Source organism: Filicampus tigris, chromosome 1, assembly GCF_054856515.1.
Source record: "Filicampus tigris isolate MCC_2025a chromosome 1, RoL_Ftig_1.0, whole genome shotgun sequence".
Lineage (NCBI taxonomy): Eukaryota > Metazoa > Chordata > Actinopteri > Syngnathiformes > Syngnathidae > Filicampus > Filicampus tigris.
The window spans coordinates 41,477,351-41,496,735 of NC_141217.1; the positions used below are offsets into that span (position 1 = coordinate 41,477,351).

Consider the following 19,385-nt stretch of genomic DNA (forward strand, 5'->3'; position numbering starts at 1 on the left):
TTTATCACCTTAAGAATATCGCCAGAGTCCGCCCGTTTCTCTCTCAGGCTAACACGGAAGTGCTGATGCATGCCTTTATTTCCTGTCGTTTAGATTACTGTAATGCCCTGCTCTCTGGCCTCCCGAAAAAGAGCATTTCACCACTGCAACTACTGCAGAATTCAGCCGCTCGGGTGCTGACGAGAACCAGAGGGCGGGAGCACATTACGCCAGTTTTGAAATTGCTGCATTGGCTCCCTGTGTGTTTCAGGATCGATTTTAAAGTACTTTTATTAGTTTATAAATGTGTTAATGGTCTTGGGCCATCTTATTTATCTGATTTGCTTTTATCATACCAGCCCTCGCGGATCCTGAGGTCCTCTGGCGCCGGCCTTTTATTTATTCCAAGGGTGAGGACCAAAATGCATGGCGAGGCTGCATTCAGCCATTTTGGTCCTCACCTTTGGAATAGCCTGCCAGAGGATGTCAGGTCTGCAGAGACTGTTGATATTTTTAAGAGGAAGCTCAAGACACACCTTTTTAGTTTGGCTTTCAACAACTTTTAAATAATTTATCTTTTCTTTTGATTGAAGATAATTCTATGTTTTGCTTTGAATGTTTTAAAGCACTTTGAGTTGCATTTTTATGTATGAAAAGTGCTATATAAATAAAATGTGATTGATTGATTGATTGATATATATATATATGTATATGTATATATGTGTGTATATATATATGTGTATGTATATATGTGTGTATATATATATATATATGTATATGTATATATGTGTGTATATATATATATGTATATGTATATATGTGTGTATATATATATATGTATATGTATATATGTGTATATATATATATGTATATGTATATATGTGTATATATATATATGTATATGTATATGTATATATGTGTGTATATATATATATATATGTATATGTATATATGTGTGTATATATATATATATGTATATGTATATATGTGTGTATATATATATATGTATATGTATATATGTGTGTATATATATATATGTATATGTATATATGTGTGTATATATATATATGTATATATGTGTGTATATATATATATATGTATATGTATATATGTGTGTATATATGTATATGTATATATGTGTGTATATATATGTATTGTATATATGTGTATATATATATGTATATGTATATATGTGTATATATATATGTATATGTATATATGTGTATATATATATGTATATGTATATATGTGTATATATATATGTATATGTATATATGTGTATATATACGTATATACATATATATATATATATACGTATATATATATAATGTATATATGTGTATATATGTGTGTATATGTGTATATATATGTATATATACACATATACATACGTGTACATATACATGTGTACATATACATGTGTACCTATACATGTGTACCTATACATATGTGTGTGTATATATGTATATATACTGCTCAATTTTTAATAAAATGTCCAGGTCTGCTGTGATGCTGCGCACGGGACATACTTGGTGATCCCATCATGAATGATCCAAAACACAAAGCCAAGTTAACCTGTCATTCATTGACTAGAGCAGAATCAAGTGAAGGCTCTGGAGTGACCAATCTCAGTCTCCTGACCTCAATATCAGAGCCACTCTGGGGAGATCTCAAGTGTGCAGTTCATACAGGACAATTGATAGGAACTGGACATCTTTTCCCAAGAACAATGGTCAGCGTTACCATCAACGAAAATACAGAGCCTCATCCACAACCACCACAGAAGACTCAGAGGGGGGAGTATTAATTAAAGCGGAAGGCCCAGGCCCACTAGTGGAAATACGGCATTCTGATTCATTTTACGTTTGTGGAATATAAGGTAAGCAGCAAAATTCACCCGTTTTTAGCCATCTCCGGGGGCGGCCATTTTGTCTTTTGTCGACTGACTATGACATCACAATGACCAATCACGGCTAACCTGTTTTCTGAATCTGAGCCGTGATTGGTCGTTGTGAGCAGTTGCGATGTCGTTTTCAGTCGACAGAAGACAAAATGGCCGCCCCCGGAGATGGCTAAAAACCAGTGGTTTAACGCCTTATTCCACAAAAGCAATATTGATCAGAATCAATGTTTATGCCCTAAATAGTGAGCTTGCATAGAACACATTCTTGAAAAAGAAAAAAAAAAAAAAAAAAAGGTTTGCGTTGACTTTCTTCTAAGTATTCTGGCCTATGTACACTTTTGATCAGGTCATTTGTGTAGTTTCTGTTCTTAGCCTTTAAAAAGAATGAACACAGTTGTCTGATAATAAATGGCTTTGAAAAGTTTGTGTTATCATTCATATTGTCTGAAAAAAAAAATGGCCAAGAGATCATGAATTCTGTCAAAGTAGACCATTTTCATTCATCGGTTCTCCATATTGCTTGACCTTTTTGGTCACTGAAGTGGTGAGCTGAAGCTGAGTGGGCAAGCAGCGGGACGCCATAAAATAGAGTACCCACCACAGGTCACTTTGAGACAAATCATTTACCGGTACATTGAAAGAAAATGTAGAGTTTTATATGAATCTAACATGGAGCTTTTTTGTAGGGGTGAAGGGAGAGGTGCTTTAGGCTTCAGGCCTAGATAGACCAATCCGACGTCAGCCAACTGTGACCGACGCCTACCCCCTGTGGCGTCGGGCCGAGTAACATGCATGTTTTCGAAAGGAGAACCCTCATTTGAGCGCGGGGGGAACATGTTAACGTCACACAACAAGGCCAGAGCCGGGATGCCAATCCCGAAACTCAGAACTGTGACGTGAAACCACTTGGCAGACGCGCTGCTATTCGCCCCCCGTAAATATACACCTGTACAAACTCGGTGAAACACATTTAGGATTAATTCAATTCATCGCCGTGCTTTCAAACGGGTAGTGACATTTTTTTTTTTTATACATGGGAGTGCCCAGCCGCCCGCCCCGCCCAGAGCTAGACGCAGCGCGCGGCCATTCTCGCGAGATCTCGTTTTACCCTCCCACTTGTTAGTTCAAGATGGAGAAGTGAGTGCAACACGCATTCTAGGTAAGCACAAATACTTCTTTCGACCAGTGTCTCAGTCCGTTTCTCAGGCCACTAACGACATAAATGTTTCTTCCGTAAATAGTCGTGTTGAGAAACGCCCTGGTTTTTCCTTTCCAAATGCCACAAGGGCGTTTTAAGGGCTCGTACAGTGTGCCTGTAGCGCCTAAAGCGCCATTTTTAATATAGCCGTGATCCACTGATGGAGCATTGTGGCGAGCTCTCGTTGCTAGCTTAGCAACAAGCTACCTGCAAATTACAGTAGAGGCTACAAGCGACAGGCTAGCCTAGCACTCACTGATGTTCTTCACTTTACTTGGTCTGCGTCTGTCACGGAAACAAGATCACTTCTTCTGGTCAGTAATCACTCGCTCCTCAAGCGGACAAATGAGCAATGGGTGGGGGAGCATGTTCAGACGTGTATCCGAGCGCTCATTTGACTTTGTAATGTGCGAACGTTAGCGGTTAACCCCAAACCTTAACCGGTGCGAGGTGACAGGCATTAGCGCGCAGTATAGAAAGACAGCGACATTTCACGTTAACATCCATTTAGATCCAAAAAAAAAAAAGCCAACACCTTAGCACGGCCAGGAAACGTTACTGTGTTTCCCTCTGGTGACCTGAAGAAACAATATTGCATTCATGTTACGTATGTTGGTACAATCAAAGTCTGTGCTTTAATGAAAGCTGTGATACTTCGTGTCTTTTATATGTAATATAATATAACGTAAAACTCTTCCCCGTGACTATGGCTGATTGCAATAAGAATGCCATTTTGAGAAAATGGGCCACATGATTAAGAATGGCTCGCTCCATGAGGTGAACTTGATTGCACTGCAAACGTATTGGTGCCATTTGCTGAATACCCCGCAAATATTTTGCCCAGTTTATTCTCATCGTCTGTGTACAAGTGAATGCTTCAAATGCTGTCTTACAAAAGTGTTTGTGTTGCAATAAAACAGCTGTCTGTCTCGGCCACTACCAAAGACAAATGTCACATTTCAGTTAAATAAAAGAAGCTAGAGTGCAATGTGCCTATTGTAAAGTACACTTAAACAATTGCACGGTACGGTAAACATCATTAGCTAATTTGATGTCGCCTACCTTTGCTAGTTAGACTTAATTGTAATACGTCCACAGTATGGACATTAGACTTAATTGTAATACGTCCACAGTATGGACACAGTCGCAGGTGCACTTTCAATCACTTTATTGAACAAAGGGTAACCAAATACAGTCAACACAAGTGCTTTCTTAGACAACCCACCAATGGCCTCAACTGACACTGTCACCCTTAACACCGGTGTGGCTGAAATTTGGCCAGTTAGCAGCCTGCCAACTCTACAATTTCCTTTGGTTGCTTTCATGTCACTCAACAGACCAGACCCACCTTTTAAAGCAAACATACATTCAACATTCCAAATGTTGGTTTTTACCAGTTCCTCCAATGAAGCTTTTTTGGGTTGGGGCATACACCATGTTGTGTTGGCCCTGCCAGAGCGGACACTGGCCCTGTATGTATGTTAGTTAGTTAGTTAGTGTCTTTTAGGGATTCTCCGCTCGATCGGGCACCGATAATGATCGGCCGATTTTCGTGAAAAATGACGACATATTCGATCAAAGCCTTTTATTGCCGATCAACGAATCCGACCACCCGCGGCTCGTGCGGTGTGCTGTGTGTAGTTTGCGTCTTGTAATATATGCCGTGAAAAGATACCTCGCGGGGGGGGGAGCATGGCCACAAGTTTCAACGCAACCAACTTAATCCGACATTTGAAGAACAAGCAATTGGAAGACTGTGGCGAGTTTACGAGGCTCACCGCATTGAAGCGGCAGCAACAATGAAACGGCAGCGAACGCGGCCCATGCCGACCAACTCAAACCCATATCAGCGCGACAGGCAAAAGGCAACGCAAATAACCAGGAAAATAATGACATTTATCGGACTTGAATGACCAACCATTCTCGCTGGTGGAAGACACCGCATTCCGCCGTCTGCTCGCCCACTTCGAGCCTCGCTAGCTACGTGCTACCGGGACGCAAATACTTCACGGACGTCGCTCCACCAGAGAGTGTATTGTCGCATCGAAAGTTTCCTAAAAGAAGGCCTATTATCCTGTTCAAGTTTTACAAGTGTTAAATGGAGCTCGGGTGTCAGTCCAGTGTCGACGTTGAGTCGAACAAGGGAGTTTTTCGCTCGCGTACTGCTTTTATATGACAGTGTTCCAACGAGGCATATGTGCTCCGAAATGCGTTATGCATGACGTGTTACTTTTTTCTCGTTGACAAATGCACAATATAGTTTGCCTATGCACGAGACAAGAAAGAAAGTTCCTGAGTCGTTTCAATTTATTAGGAGCTCATTGAATCGTTGATTCGAGTGAAGCCTGCATGTGACTATTTTATCTACTTTGCTTATATTTTCCGAACCATGCAGTGTTTAGGTGGCATGTTATTTATTTGACTTTTTGCATAATTAAGTCTTTTGAGACTGCTGATTCTTTTGATCTATTAAAAACTGTTACTAAAAGCTGGTTTTTCAATTATCTTTGTGACTGAGTAATTGTTGTATTGTGCCAGCAACGGTTTTGTATTTCTTCATTCTTTTGAAAATATATATAGATTTTTGTCAAAATTACGGCAATAATATTGTTGTTTTTTTTTTTTTTTTCAGATAATATTGCATAATAGCAGTCACCATAAATAAATGGAAAAATATCCAGGTATTCCATGTGATCGGAATCGGTATTCACTCATGCGTGATCGGTATCGGTGTCATAAAACCTGATCGCAGCATCCCCAGTGTCTTTATACTGTATTATTTGAACAGGTCAAATATTAGAGGTCGATACGATCATAAGGAATGACTGAAGATCATAATAAAGGTCTCGTGGATATCCTGAGAAGGCCCACAAATGGATGGGGAGAGGCTCAAACAATTTAAGAGCAACATTTGTCACAATACCATGTAGTAATGTGCAGATAGAACCACCGTCTGCACTCTTGAATGTTGTATACTATTGTAAGATCGGCAGTGCATTTAAACTGACATTGTTCTAGAAATTCTGTCATTCTCATTGGCGAATACAAAATACAGTCGGTGAAACTGAAGACGTCTCCTTTCAATTGTGACCAGGCATTTAAAGTCCAGGCAACACCAGACATGTGAGGGTGCTTAGTGAGGTCCAAATTTGTTTTGGAAGAGTACGGCTATCATATTTACTATAAAGAGTAAAAGAATCATCAAGATTTCTGTTTTTTTTTTTTTTTTTTAAATGAACCGTTTCAAGTGTCTTTCTTTCAATTCAGTGTTGTGGTTTTGCCCTGGCTCTGGAAACTGTCCCTGTTGGAATCAACATAAAGTAAAAGTTATTTGTCCTTTCTTGTCATTTGCCCCAAATCTTTCTAGACATTGAAAGCAGCTTCGCGAAGCATGCCAGTGAACAGAGTGGTGGAGCAATCGAACCAAAGCAGTTCTGGTACGTACTGCGTCATCCTGTCCTCCCAACCTTTCAGATATAGAAAATAAATGTACGGCAAGGCCACATGATTGCATGAAGCCTAAATCCATTTCTTAGCCAACTTATTTCTCCCCATAACGTGACGGTTGGCATTTTCCCCTACTACAGAGTAGCGGGTGTCCATTATGTCTCCCACGATAAAGAAAACTATTTAAAGGCGGTCTCTGTTTGAGGTTTGGCGCTTATTTGCTCAAGTGGACAACATACAGGTCGGTGACGTGCTTCTGGACTCGCCGTTGATGAATTTCCATTCAACCTCCTGCTCCATTCACAATAGTGTGAAAATGAACGGACCGAAAAACGTGCTCGAGTGGGCTTATTGTTACTCGGCACACAAAGATATGTAGCTGACGTTTCAGCAAGATCAAATGAATGTTACGGCTAAGGCTAGACAGGCGTTAGTCACAAACTTTAAATGGAACATGCCATTTCTTGCCCTTCTGACACCCGCATACCCTCGTCTGAGCACAAATATTCTCAAACGGAATCCCCAGAGCGTGCAGTATAGTGGTCACGATGGCTACGTTTACTACATGCGGCCAACGAACCTTTTCAAACACGAATATTGGCCGTATGTGGGTTTTTAAAAGCCACTTAAACGCGCGCAATAATGCCCGTATTTGGCTTTTCAAAATTCTGAATATCATGCCTGTGTTACTCCCTTTCCATGTAAACGGCATATGCCAATTGCACGGGACATTCTGCGCATGCTCACGGTAATTTCTGTCTCTACGGCAAACATGACACTGTTCTCTCCATAGACGCATATATACGCGTGTATAAATCCTTATGTCTGGCGCGCCGCAAATGCACAAGCAGAGAGGTAAACGATCACGGGGAAACTCCGAGGCGCAACGCAGCGGCACAATTTTGGAACGCGGAGGAAACCGACTGCTGACATGAATTGAATATGTTTTATTGACGGAAGAAAGTAACAAGCGGAAATGACTTCTGTGTGAGTTACGCCGTCCTTTTCAATCGATTTATTCAAATGCGGGCATACCTCTGTCCGCTCACGCCATGTAAACGGGCTTTTCGCGAATGACTGAGAAATTCGGAATTTTGACCTTAATGCGACTATTGACTGCATGTGAATGTTGTCCATTTCTAAAACCTAGTTTCCACTTTAAAAATAAATACGGTCAGTTCTGCTCTTGTGCTGTCGAATTCGCAAACGGACGCCTTGGCGACTTCCTTGTTCCATTCAAACGATGATGGTTGGGCGTTTATGACTAAAAGCTGTCTACCCTAAGCAGTACGATGAATTTGATCCTTGCTGATGTCTTCTACAAACCTTTGGAGTGCAGAGTAACAACCTCCGCCCCCTTTTCTCATTTTGTTTACACTGCACACCGAGGACGAGGGTCTGAAGGAAAATTGCGGAAGCTAATTTTGCTGTTATAGTGGACCCTCGCATACTCGTGGTTTGGCACCTGCGAATTAGCATATTCGCAGAATTTAAAAAATGTTTTTGTTTTCAGTATTTTTAAATATTGTATCTATTTGCTAGTTCCCCCCGCCCCCCCCCCCCCACCCTTTCCCTCATTTTTCAAGGAATGTTTTGGGTTACAAAAAACTTTTGGGGGAGGTTGGGTCCATATATCCTATAGCGGGGGTCCACAGTCCAGCTACTTGATCCAGTGCTCATACTCATTTGAGACACCCACCGTTTAGTGGAACTCAAAAGGATTCGTTCGGCATGTTATATTTAGGCTTTACACAATCAGGATTTTGGAGCTGATCACTGATCAGTGAGTTTCAACAAAATAATAATAAATAACCGTTCACCGATCTGATCTGATGATGGCCCTATCCATGCAGTCTATTTAAATAACTTGATTATTTACTGTACAGTCAACCAACTGTATAGTCCTAATGTGTGTGTACACTGAAAAAAAAAACCCCAATCATAATAAACACTAATAATTCTCCCAAAATTGCTGCTAAACATTCAATACACAGAAAATGCGGTGAGTTTAGTTCCTTACTGCTGATTTATAGCCGTGTACAAAACTATCATCTTGGGATACATTTATTCAATAGGAAAAAAAAATTAAGATAATTGAGACATTGTAGACGTGGTCTTGCTTTTCTTCTTCATCGCTTTGCAGAGATATTGGATCGGGACTCGGTATCAGCTGGTGTTGTCAGGAATATTGATACTTGAAAAAGTATCAATACTTAATCGCCGTGTCCGAATCGATACTATCAGAGCTGGGCATTTGTCTAAAAATTCACGGTCCGTTTTTGTCCTTTCGCCTACGCCGTCCGTTCTCCCCCCGGGACCCGGCGCCAGATTGACAGATGAGAGCATGGGTGGGTGGATTCATCATCATCGCAGCCTCGCCCGGCATATCCCTTGTTGCATTTCACCAGTCTCGTCCACGCTAATCAACGAACGGCATTTTCGTTGATTACTACGTTCTGTTCAGAAACTCGGAAAGTTATTCAAATATGCCGTTCGGTTAATCAGAGTCCCGCCTTGTGAGCGGAGCGCGCTCAGCCATTTGGCACAAGGACGACGAATACGAGTGTTTGTTAAAGTTTGTCTTAAAACAGTTTACCTGAACGAGAATCCCATGTTGCATTTTATCCAAAGGTCCTTGTTGATGTTGAAATCAAGAGTTAACGTGCCAGGATTACTTCCAGTGACAGTATCTTCTTTGTCATCGCCTTAAAAAAAAAAAAGACAATGAAGAAGAAGAAGAAAAAAGCAGACAACTAAGAAGCAGCAGCCGCCACAAGAGCACAAGTATTGACACTAGGCGTGGGAACGATAATCGTTTTTCCCATGCGTCGTCCGTTTTATTAAAACGATTCTGCATCGATTCAGAGTTATTAATAATCGATGTTTAAAGCATAAAATAAAAAATTTAAAAAGATGCGCAAGCGATTATGTGCGTTTGTACGTCAGACATCTGTGCCCAGGCTTACGTGACAAGATGGCGGGACAAACAAAATCCTCGTTTAAAGCATCGGTTTGAAGACATTTAGTTCCTTTATTAAGTGTGAGACGTTGATAAAAAATAAATCGGGAACCCGACAAAAATGACACGTTACCACCCAGAGTTGAGTGCTGCGACCCGTCGGAGATGATAACAGCCGACTTACTCTGTCAGGTGCTCTCGCAACTCTCCCACCGAACTCCGAAGCAATTCTCCCACCGAACTCCGAAAGAGTACGAAAAAAGGCCAAATCCATTGCGCATTGTACATTGCATCAGATTTGCGCCCGAATCGGTTGTGGAAGGAAGGGGCTTTCGCAGCCCCGTTGCACAGTGACGCTGTATATAAAATTCCCGCAGAGCGTGTAGATGACTTCTTTCCTCACACAAAAACCTAGAATATGCACACCTTCTGCAAGATTAACAGTTTAAAGTCTGTTATTTATTGTTACGAAATATGCTGCTTTATATTTCGAATAATAAAGCTGTTCTGTTTGATGGCAATTTCTCAGGGCTTAATGTTAGTGTTAATTACACCACTCACAGTCAGCTGTGGAACGAGCTCGAACTTTTATTGCTCTTAACAGAGGAAATACACAGTAGAGTGCTTCTACCAGCCATATGGCTACAGCACCGCGCGCCTTTTTCTTTCTTCAGTCTCGTCCTCTTTCGTTTTTGTCCGCCGAGGGACATTCTTGCTCTCTGGTTCACTTTGCCAACAGTCATTTTTCACACAATGGTCAACACTGCCCTCTGCTGTAATGCACAATATCACGTCCAACATAAACTTCATGTGAAATAAAGGTCACCAATTGAAATATTATCCATCCATCCATCATCTAAACCGCTTTATCCTCACGAGGGTCGCGGGTTGCTGTCTTCGGGCAGAAGGCGGGCTACACCCTGAACCGGTTGCCAGCCAAACTCATTTCAAAGAAAATGTTCTACGCCAGGTGCTACATTAGGTGAAATGAAAAGCAGCGTTCATTGCTAAGTTACACAGTAATGTCAATCAGACGATGCATAGTGCACTAAAAGTATTAAAATACAGGTTACGCTAAATCAGATTAAGTTTAAATTTATTTTGATAATTTTTTTGTAATATGAGGAGTTACAGACATTTGTTCCAACAAATGCTGCCATTGGCACTTTTTGAAATTTGTGTTGACACATGTAAACAAGGTTGCCATGCTTCTTTAATAAAAGTCAAAGAGTGAACTATAAATCCTTACGCTTCCTTGAGTTATGCAATTGTTTTTAATGCAATTGTTTTTTAAAAACAGGTGCGAGTGTTTTAGATTGAACTATGAAGTGTTGGATTATTTATTTTTCCTCAGTTCGCGGTCTATTGTTTATCACCTACAAAATGGCCGTCCATCATATGGAGCGGTCCGCCGCATAGACGAGATGCCCAGCTCTGCACACTATGGTGCGCGTGCCCACCGCTTCCAGCGTGCGCACTTCAGCGCAGCCTAGCCGACTGACAGCCACCGGCAGTCGGGAGAGCCCCCCCCACACTGCGACCCCCGCTTGTAGTTCCACGTTTTACTGCTGCTAAGCACGGTCTGTGCGGCGGCAGCAGAAGGGACAAACCGGACAGTCTTGTTCATGTTAAAGGGGAATTCGAAGCCCCAAAAATCTTCGTAATAAAACGCTCTGCGCGCATTCACAAGTCTAACCACGGATTTCTGATTAAGATTGAGTTTATGAGGTAAGCGGTAAAATCCAGGCGCTTTTAGCCATCTGGACAGCAACCATTTTGACACTTGCTGTCAACTGAAAATGACAGCTGCTCAGGTAACGACCAATCACGTCTCACCTGTTTTCTGAAGGTGAGAATTGCGTGCCGGTGTGGGAGTCAGCGCACACGCACACACACACACACACACACAATCGGTGGAACGACTTTTGAAAAATGGTTTGGTACGACTGCTTCAGTTTGGTTCGCATGCATTCGCCGGTTCATTGGCACGCGCAACTCTTTTTCACACTCATTAATGAGGCATATTGTAGCGCTAATGCTAGCCGACGCAACCATACTATCCTCTTCCTCTTTTCTTTGCTTGTTTATGCACTATCGGTTCTGCAAACATTTGCTATGTCCGCCAGGAGCTTAAAGAGACCGGCACCAGATACGCGTTTTGAGTGCCAGAATTGACGAGACCAGCGTAGCGTACGTGTCTGTATCTCCCTAATGCAAGATCACTGATGTTTACAGATCTTGCGATTGAGACATTACAGCTTGCTTGAACTCGCTAGACGTTCATAAAAACACGTCAGTCTGTGTGCATCATATGCCAAAAGTAATAGGACAATTAGCCTCTCAGCTGTTCCACGGCCAGCTATGTGTCATTCCCTAATTAGTTCACTTGCAAGAAAAATATCAAAGGTGTAGAGTTCATTTCAAGTGTGGTATATTCATTTGGAATTTGGTGAGGTCATCTCTCAATAAAAAGTCCAAAGAGCTGCCACTGTCAGTGGAGCGAGCCATCGTTCGGCTGTGGAAAAAAAAAAGTCCAAACAACCCAATCAGAGAGAGGGCACACGCACCGGTGAGCTCAGCAACACCAAAAGACGTGGCGGCTCACTTATCAACGCTGCGCACGCACAGAACGGGGCCTGAAAGATGCGCACGCAACTTCCTGCGCAAAGTATGTGACCTATCAAAAAAAAAAAAACTTGACAGGAAAAATTGCGCAAGTGTGCGGCCGGACTTCTCAAAGCTGCGTGCGCGCAAAACAGGCGCGAAAGATGCGTAAGCAATGTGCTGCGTTAAATACGTGACCCTCTCCCCCCAAAATTGAGGAGAAAAAGTGCGCACATTTACGGACGCTCTAACCTATCCGTTCGCACATTTTGGGGACAAGAAAATTCAGCGACGCAGTCGGTGAGGTAGTGAATTGAAGATCATGCCTCTGACACGCGTCCAGTTTCACTTCGACTCAAACGTACATCGCACAGATTATATTTATAGATTTAGCACTTCATGTGCAACTTTGTTCTTTATGTTCTGTCCGTCCTTTTATAGAGACGCTGCTCATGCTTTTAAAAGTGCCCTTCTGGGATAATTGAAGTCTTTTGATTGCAAATCACGCATTTGTTCGATGTGGTATGGCGCGGGGGTGTGGAGTTGTGTTGCTCCCGAGGTTCCTGAATGCGTTGCGTGACTCGCTGGATGGGAGATGTGTGCGAGCGAGGGAGGAGTTAGCGGAAGGCGAGAAGGACGAGAGATCCGTGTCTTCTGTTTTTGCACTGTAGTTGGAGTCGACTACGGCCCGCAGTTACCACAGTAGCCGTGTTGGAATAATAAAAAGGGAGATACCTCTGATGTCGTGTCTTTGGAAGACGTTACAATATGTTCGTTTTACACAAATTTGTCACGTGCAACCGATGTACATGTGCGAATTAAATAAATCCAGTTGATTATTATTTTTTTTTTTCCAGTTAGCTGATGGTGTTGCTGCGCAGTCCACCTGCAGCGCGGCTACACTTGCTGGGTCGCGCTTGGGCTTCGAAGCCGCAGTCAGGCGCGAGTCACTGGCTGGGGACCAAATTGCGCTGATTGCTGAGCTAAAACATCCCGGCCACCAACGACGTAGCCAGCACTTTTTTCTCCATTTTTGTGTAGATTTTACTGTAATATACACAAGTTTATCACATTTTAAGCAATTGCGCAACCAATGTACACCAATTACGGAACTTGAATAGGCTACTTTTTTCAGTGCAGCAACATTTGCATTGCCACGTTGTGTCCCTCTGCCTGAGCGCACACCTGCGCCTGCCATCCATAACGATGGAGCAGCAATTAAGTCTCGATGGGTCGCAATTGTAAAATCATCTCCGTTTAAGTCCGAGAACTTTGTATTTCCTTCTGTCTTTCCGGTCTGTTTGTTGATATTTTTTGTACGACGCCAACTTAGGCCACCAAACAAGATTCCCTTCCTTGTTTCCACCCCACTGAAAAGCATTGTCGTCATAATTCATCTCTCGCAAAGCATTGGCCAGCATGGTTCATTCGTCTTTTCATGAACTGCTTTTGCACTGACCATATATGGATAGATTTGGCCATGTAGAGGGCGGTACATTCAGGCTCCCAAATTCAGTGACTTACCAAGGGAAAATGTCCTATACAAGTGCGTGTACGTACGCACGGTTTGATAGGTCGGATTTTTAGCGTACGCCATTTTCGGATTTTGTGCGTACGTACACTTTTAGTTTGAATTCTACGCACTCTCTGATAAGTGGGACCCCTGGAAGACCACAGAAAATAAGTGCGGTAAATGACAGACGAATCCTTTGCATTCTCATGAAAAACCCTTCATAAGAGCTGGACAGATCAGGAACACTCTAGGAGGTGGCTGTATCTGGGCCCAGGTCAAAAATCAAGAGACAACTCCACCAGAGGACTGAGAGAGGTTTCGCCACAAGGTATGGGTTGCAAAAGTATTCATACCCACGAGCAACACTCCATTTCTCGGCACAGAACAAAGGAAAACTGAGTGTTTCACCTATTTGCATGAAAGGAAATGGCACAAACACAACAATCCATCATTGTTTTGTTCATAAGCACCTTTTACAATAGAGAAATTACATAAGTCTGTATGTCATTGTTGCAAAAGTATTCACACCATTGCAGCAAATTTGTTATTTTGAGTCGGAAATGATTTGCGCACCATAAACTCGCATCGCATCAAAATGTCACGAGCCTGCACTTAGTCACCCGTGACTCGTAAAGTGTTGATTACTCCCGATGAATTGTGCCCAATCGTCGCCGGTCCACAGTCATCCCATGCTTGTCAGCAGACGTGAAGTCCAAGGAGCTGTCAAAGAAAATTCTAGACAAGCATAGAGATGGACAAAGCTATGCAGCCATCTCAGGTTCACTCAATGTGCCAAAAAGTACTGTCGCACCACTGGTCCAGAAGTGGAAGCGCCACGGTGCCACCGTGAATCTCCGAAGAACAGTGTGTCCCTCCAAGATAATAGCAAAAGGCGAGAGGAAACTGCTCAGGGCAAGCGAGAGCAAACCCCTCTGTAACTCATCAAGACCCGAAGAAGTCTCTCCAGGTTGCTGGGACTAAGGTACTCAAGTCCATACCATCCCGCACGTTACCCAAGGAAGGTTTCTATGGGAGTCTCAAGAAAAGCCATACCTGAAGAAACAACATTTCAAGGCTTGTTTGCAGTACGCTACCACACATCTAAAAGACACTCCAGCGATGTGGGAAAGAGTGGTCTTTCTGTGGTCAGATGAAACGAAAATCGACATTTTTAGCCTGAAAACCAGGAATTGTGTTTGGTGCAAAGCCAACAGAGGTGATGAGCCGGCTCATACCACCCCTACCGTGAAACATGGTACATGATGCTATGGTGGTCTTTTTTTCTCTTCCTGGGGAGCTTGTCCGTGTACAAGGGACTATGGATTGTGTAAAATACATTGACATCCTGGACAAGTGCCTCTTCAGGTCTACAAAACGCCCGAACCTTGGGAGGAGGTTCACCTTTCAGTAGAATAATGATCCAAAACATACAGCTCGAGTGACACAAGAAGGGCTCAGGAAGAAGTAAGTGAAGGTTCTAGACTGGCCAAATCAAAGACCACAACTCAACCCAATAGAAAACCTGTGGCGAGATCTGAAGATTGCTGTCCACTGGAGATCACCAAGGAACTTGACTCAGCTGGAGTGGTATTGTAAAGAGGAGTGGGCAAAACTGTCCAAACATTGCGCAAAACTCATTGCTGGCTATCCAAACCAATTGGAAGCTGTTATTGCTGCCAAAGGAGCCGCAACCAAGCACTAACTATGATTTGATGACTTGGTGTGAATACTTTTTGCAATAATGAAATGCAGACTTATGTAATATATCTATTGTAAAAGGTGCTTATGAACAAAACGGTGATGGGATTGTTGTGCTTGTGTTATTTCCTTTCATGCAAATAGGTGAAACACACAGTTTTCCTTTGTTCTGTGCCGAGAAATGGAGTGTTGCTCATGAGTATGAATACTTTTGCAACCCACTGTAGGTGAGCCCCAAAAACGGGCCGGATTAGAGTTTGCCAAGAAAAATCTAAAAAAGCCTGTACAGTTCTGGAAAAACATCTTGCGGACAGATGAGACAAAGACCGACCTCTACCAGAATGATGGAAAGAAAAAAGTATGGACAAGTCGTTGGCTTTCAGCTAACTTTAAACTCATCTGCTCGCATCCGTTTGTTTAGTCTTTAGCTGTCAGCTAACTTTGGACTCCTCTGCTCGCTACCGTGTTTGTCTTGCTGCGAATATGAGTCTATGAAAACTAGCGGCGACCAGGGCCGAATCAGGACGTTACTTTCAGATGGTTTTGGACTCGTTTGGTCGCCTCCGTATTTGTTTCGTCATTAGCTGCCAGCTAACTTTGGACTTGCCTGCTCACGTCCGTGTTGGGTTCTCGCCGCTAATATGAGTCTATGAAAATTAGCGGTGATCGGGGCCAAATCAAGTCATTAGCTTTCAGCTAATTTTGGACTTGTCTGCGAGTTTTCGCAGTGACACATTGCCACCGGTGTGTTGTCATATTTGACTATTGTCTACCAAGTATTTTCGTTCGTTTTCAACCTTTCTTGGGTTATGTGACGTGATCGTTTTTTTTTTTTTTTACAATCCAGATCAGTTGGTAGCTCTGGGAGTGGCTTGACGCGTCATGCAGACGTGTATGTGGTGTATCCTGATGCACTGACAACAACCTCAGTTCACTCCTTATGACGCTTTCTCAGATTTCTGAATCGCTGAATTGCTTGACAATCCTCTCTTGTGCACCTTTTTTTGGCACCATTTCCCCTTCATCTTAACATTGTTTTGGCCGGTGGCGCGTTCAAAGCAATAATTTTGCTCCTTTACCCATTTCGCCGTGATAAGCTGAAGTGATCATTTGGCGGCGACAGCCAATGGAGGTCGAACATACTTACGACGTCGCACTCATACGCAGGACAAGCAGACATGCATCCAAATAGTTTTTTAAAAAACACACACAGCAGGTGAAATAAAAACAATATGGGGCAATATCATTGTGATGTGTACACAACACAGCGACTTTCCTTGACCGGCCGGGACGAGACATAAAAGGAGCAGCAAGCTGGGAGAATTGGGAGCGAGGAAGTTGGAATAGCTAGTGAATAGAATTTAGCAGCCAACACAACCACCGGTCACCAGATTGACTAGCAATGTGTAACTTGCAATGTGTAACCTTTATTTTTTTCTTTCCTTGTTGGAGGAGAGCCCCTCCTCTTGTCCGCTCAAAGCAATCACGCACGAGACATTGAGACACAAGCATTGTCGCGATATTTCACATTCAGTCTGAGCGTAGCATAACTACCCCCCCCCCCCACCTGCAGTAGTTGATAGACTGAAATGCTAACGGAAGCCTGTTTAAAACGATAGGCTGGCTGGACCGGCCTATAGACGATTACTATTTGGTCCGGCCGGACAAAAAGGCGGACGGCGGAAGGGTACACCGGCTGCAGATGGAAGGCGATAAACGGACCGAGAAATTTTACTAAAATGCCCAACTTCGCTAAAGCTTACTGATTCACTTTCAGTCGTTGTGAGACTCTTATTCGTTTGTGTTTGCATGACTGTAATGTACTGGGCGCAGTGGCCAGGCTGCACACGTATTGATCCATGATGTGCAAACTGTGGTTCTTTACACTGTATTTGTTATTCCTGTTTTTATTATTTTCTATAAAGTTACGTTTTCTGTCGTTGGGGTTGGAACGAATTAATGGCATTTTCATTCATTTCTTATGAGGAATTCCAACAAGTGACATATACATCTACGTATTATACTTCCGTTGAAATGAACCCGACTTGTGCGTTGCCTAATCAGCCATTGTCATTGCTCACTTTTTGCACACAAACGCCAGTGCCTATGTGTACACGCGCGGTCAACGTCACTTGTGGTTAAAAAAATGAATACAAAAAAACGATCACGGTTCTTTGCCCAGCCGGAGACCGTTGTTGTGTGTAGCTCCCCTCCTCCTCTTCCACCGCCACCTCCTCCCCAACGCCAAGTGAGGAGCGCGAGTGTGTGTCAGTGTGACGACAATGATTCAGCGAGTTGCTGTGTCGATGCGTTGCTGCTCGCTAGCTGTAGCCGGCCAGCTATCGCGTGCTACGGCTGCCTGAGTCAGGGTAAGGAACCGAGCCGTGGCAAACGCACGTTGGCCCGCCGCACTTGTTTCACTGGCCCGCATGTCATCGTCGCGGCCGCCCGAGCGGTGTTGACGCCGCGAGGCGAGGCGAGGCGAGGAGAGAGCTGAGAAGGAGCTGCGGGCTTTTTTTTCTCGGCCTGCGCAGCCCCGACCTCAATTAGACAAGAGTCAGGTCAGGACAGTGTGCTGGATCTCCTGGTTGTGGATTGACAGCTACGACTCCGATGGCTCCAAAGAGACGCTTTGGGCTAAGATCGGTTCCAGGCTCAGAACACTCTCGTCTTTCGTGTGATTTGGCCCACTCGGACGCAGTCTTGGGGTATTTGAACGCTTTGAAGTGTGTATCTTGACATACTTGAAAGCGACATAGGCTAACAACAACTCCGCAGCCAATGTTGCCGTCCGCTTTTATGTTTTGATCGTGCCTCGAATGTGGACGAAAGCTCCTTCCAAGTGTGTTTGGGATGCCAGGTGTTTAGTTTTTCTGTTTTTTTTATGACACTTTTTGTATTTGCAAGGCCAGCGTGACCGGCGTATACGTTTGCGAATTGTTCACATTTAACATGAAGCGGGTGTTAGCATGCTACTTAGCTAGGTAGCCACCTAGCTCCAACTTTAGGCTGTCAGCGTGATGTGTTTGTAGTGGTTAAGTCATCTGGTGGCTAGCCATTTTTGGAATCATACCACTTGGACAGTACATCAAACGTTATTAGGACTTGGAGGCCAGTCGAAGGCGACGACTCGCGTCAAAAGTAGCGGTCGCCGTGTGTTCTCAGCTAGTCACCGGCTAATGGGCTCTGCGTGATTTTGTGACTGAGTTTGCTTTGTGATTACTCCCAACAGTCTCTTGAAACCCAAATCGCATTTTCTCATATTTCCTGAACCACACTGCCCATGCCGTTTGGGCGATTTGTAAAAATTCAAAGATTACTAAATTATTTCTAACAAGCCTCTAGATGTATGCTTCAATCGACACGACGTAGTAGTAATAATGTAGTACAGTAATGGTAACCTGCTGCTCAATCTTCTTGGTTTGCTTCTAGGTGAAGTGACACAAACATGCCGTTAAGCGGCCGTTTCCAAATCATATGTACGTATGCCTTAAATCTTTGTGTAATGTTTGAAAAACATGGTTATTAATACACACACTTTTTTACAGGAGCTTCTAATAGATCACCAGCCATGAAGGTGGACAGAAGCAAGTTGAAGAAAACCCCTACTGAAGCTGTGAGTTTACTTGAGCAATTCTGTATTATGACAATTTCTAGTAATACCAGTGCTGACGACAATCGACATGTGGACCTCAACACCATTTTAGACATGCAACATAGTGATCTGATATTTTGATAGGGTTGAATGATCATTTACTAAATGTACCGTATTTTTGGGACTATTAAATTGCTCTGGACTATGTCGCACCTGTCCAGAAAATGCATCTTGAAGAAGAAAAAAGCATGTATAATAAGATCCAGAGCATAATTCATATTTTGGGGGGAAATGTGTTAAAAAAAATAAATAAATAAAATAAAACTGGACCACGAACAGTAGAGCTTGGACTCGTATCCCAAATCCCCTTTCCATAATTGGAGGTGCGTTCAGAAATACGCTTCAAGCACACTGCTTCACTCTGACCGTTCCGAAACACAAGTTATTGTTCAAATGTTCCGTTGGATTATTCAGAGCCCCCAAAAGGTT

General features: G+C 43.0%; 1 protein-coding gene across 10 annotated transcripts in view; it reads left to right on the forward strand.

Annotated features, from left to right (window-relative positions):
• The first annotated feature begins 2,980 nt into the window (after window positions 1-2,980).
• The window catches only part of huwe1 (HECT, UBA and WWE domain containing E3 ubiquitin protein ligase 1), a 55,218-nt gene continuing 38,813 nt past the window's right edge, over window positions 2,981-19,385 (forward strand). For 2 of the 10 annotated variants that reach the window (XM_086042130.1, XM_086042148.1), the window contains exons 1-2: window positions 17,576-17,670; window positions 18,850-18,917. In XM_086042130.1, coding sequence (XP_085898256.1) covers window positions 18,873-18,917 — 45 coding nt within the window. In that variant the 5' untranslated portion in view covers window positions 17,576-17,670; window positions 18,850-18,872. Of the gene's footprint in view, window positions 3,042-3,279; window positions 3,395-6,447; window positions 6,518-17,554; window positions 17,671-18,733; window positions 18,781-18,849; window positions 18,918-19,385 lie in introns of those variants that run through there. The other 8 variants (XM_086042157.1, XM_086042167.1, XM_086042201.1 and 5 more) reach the window with 7 other exon arrangements.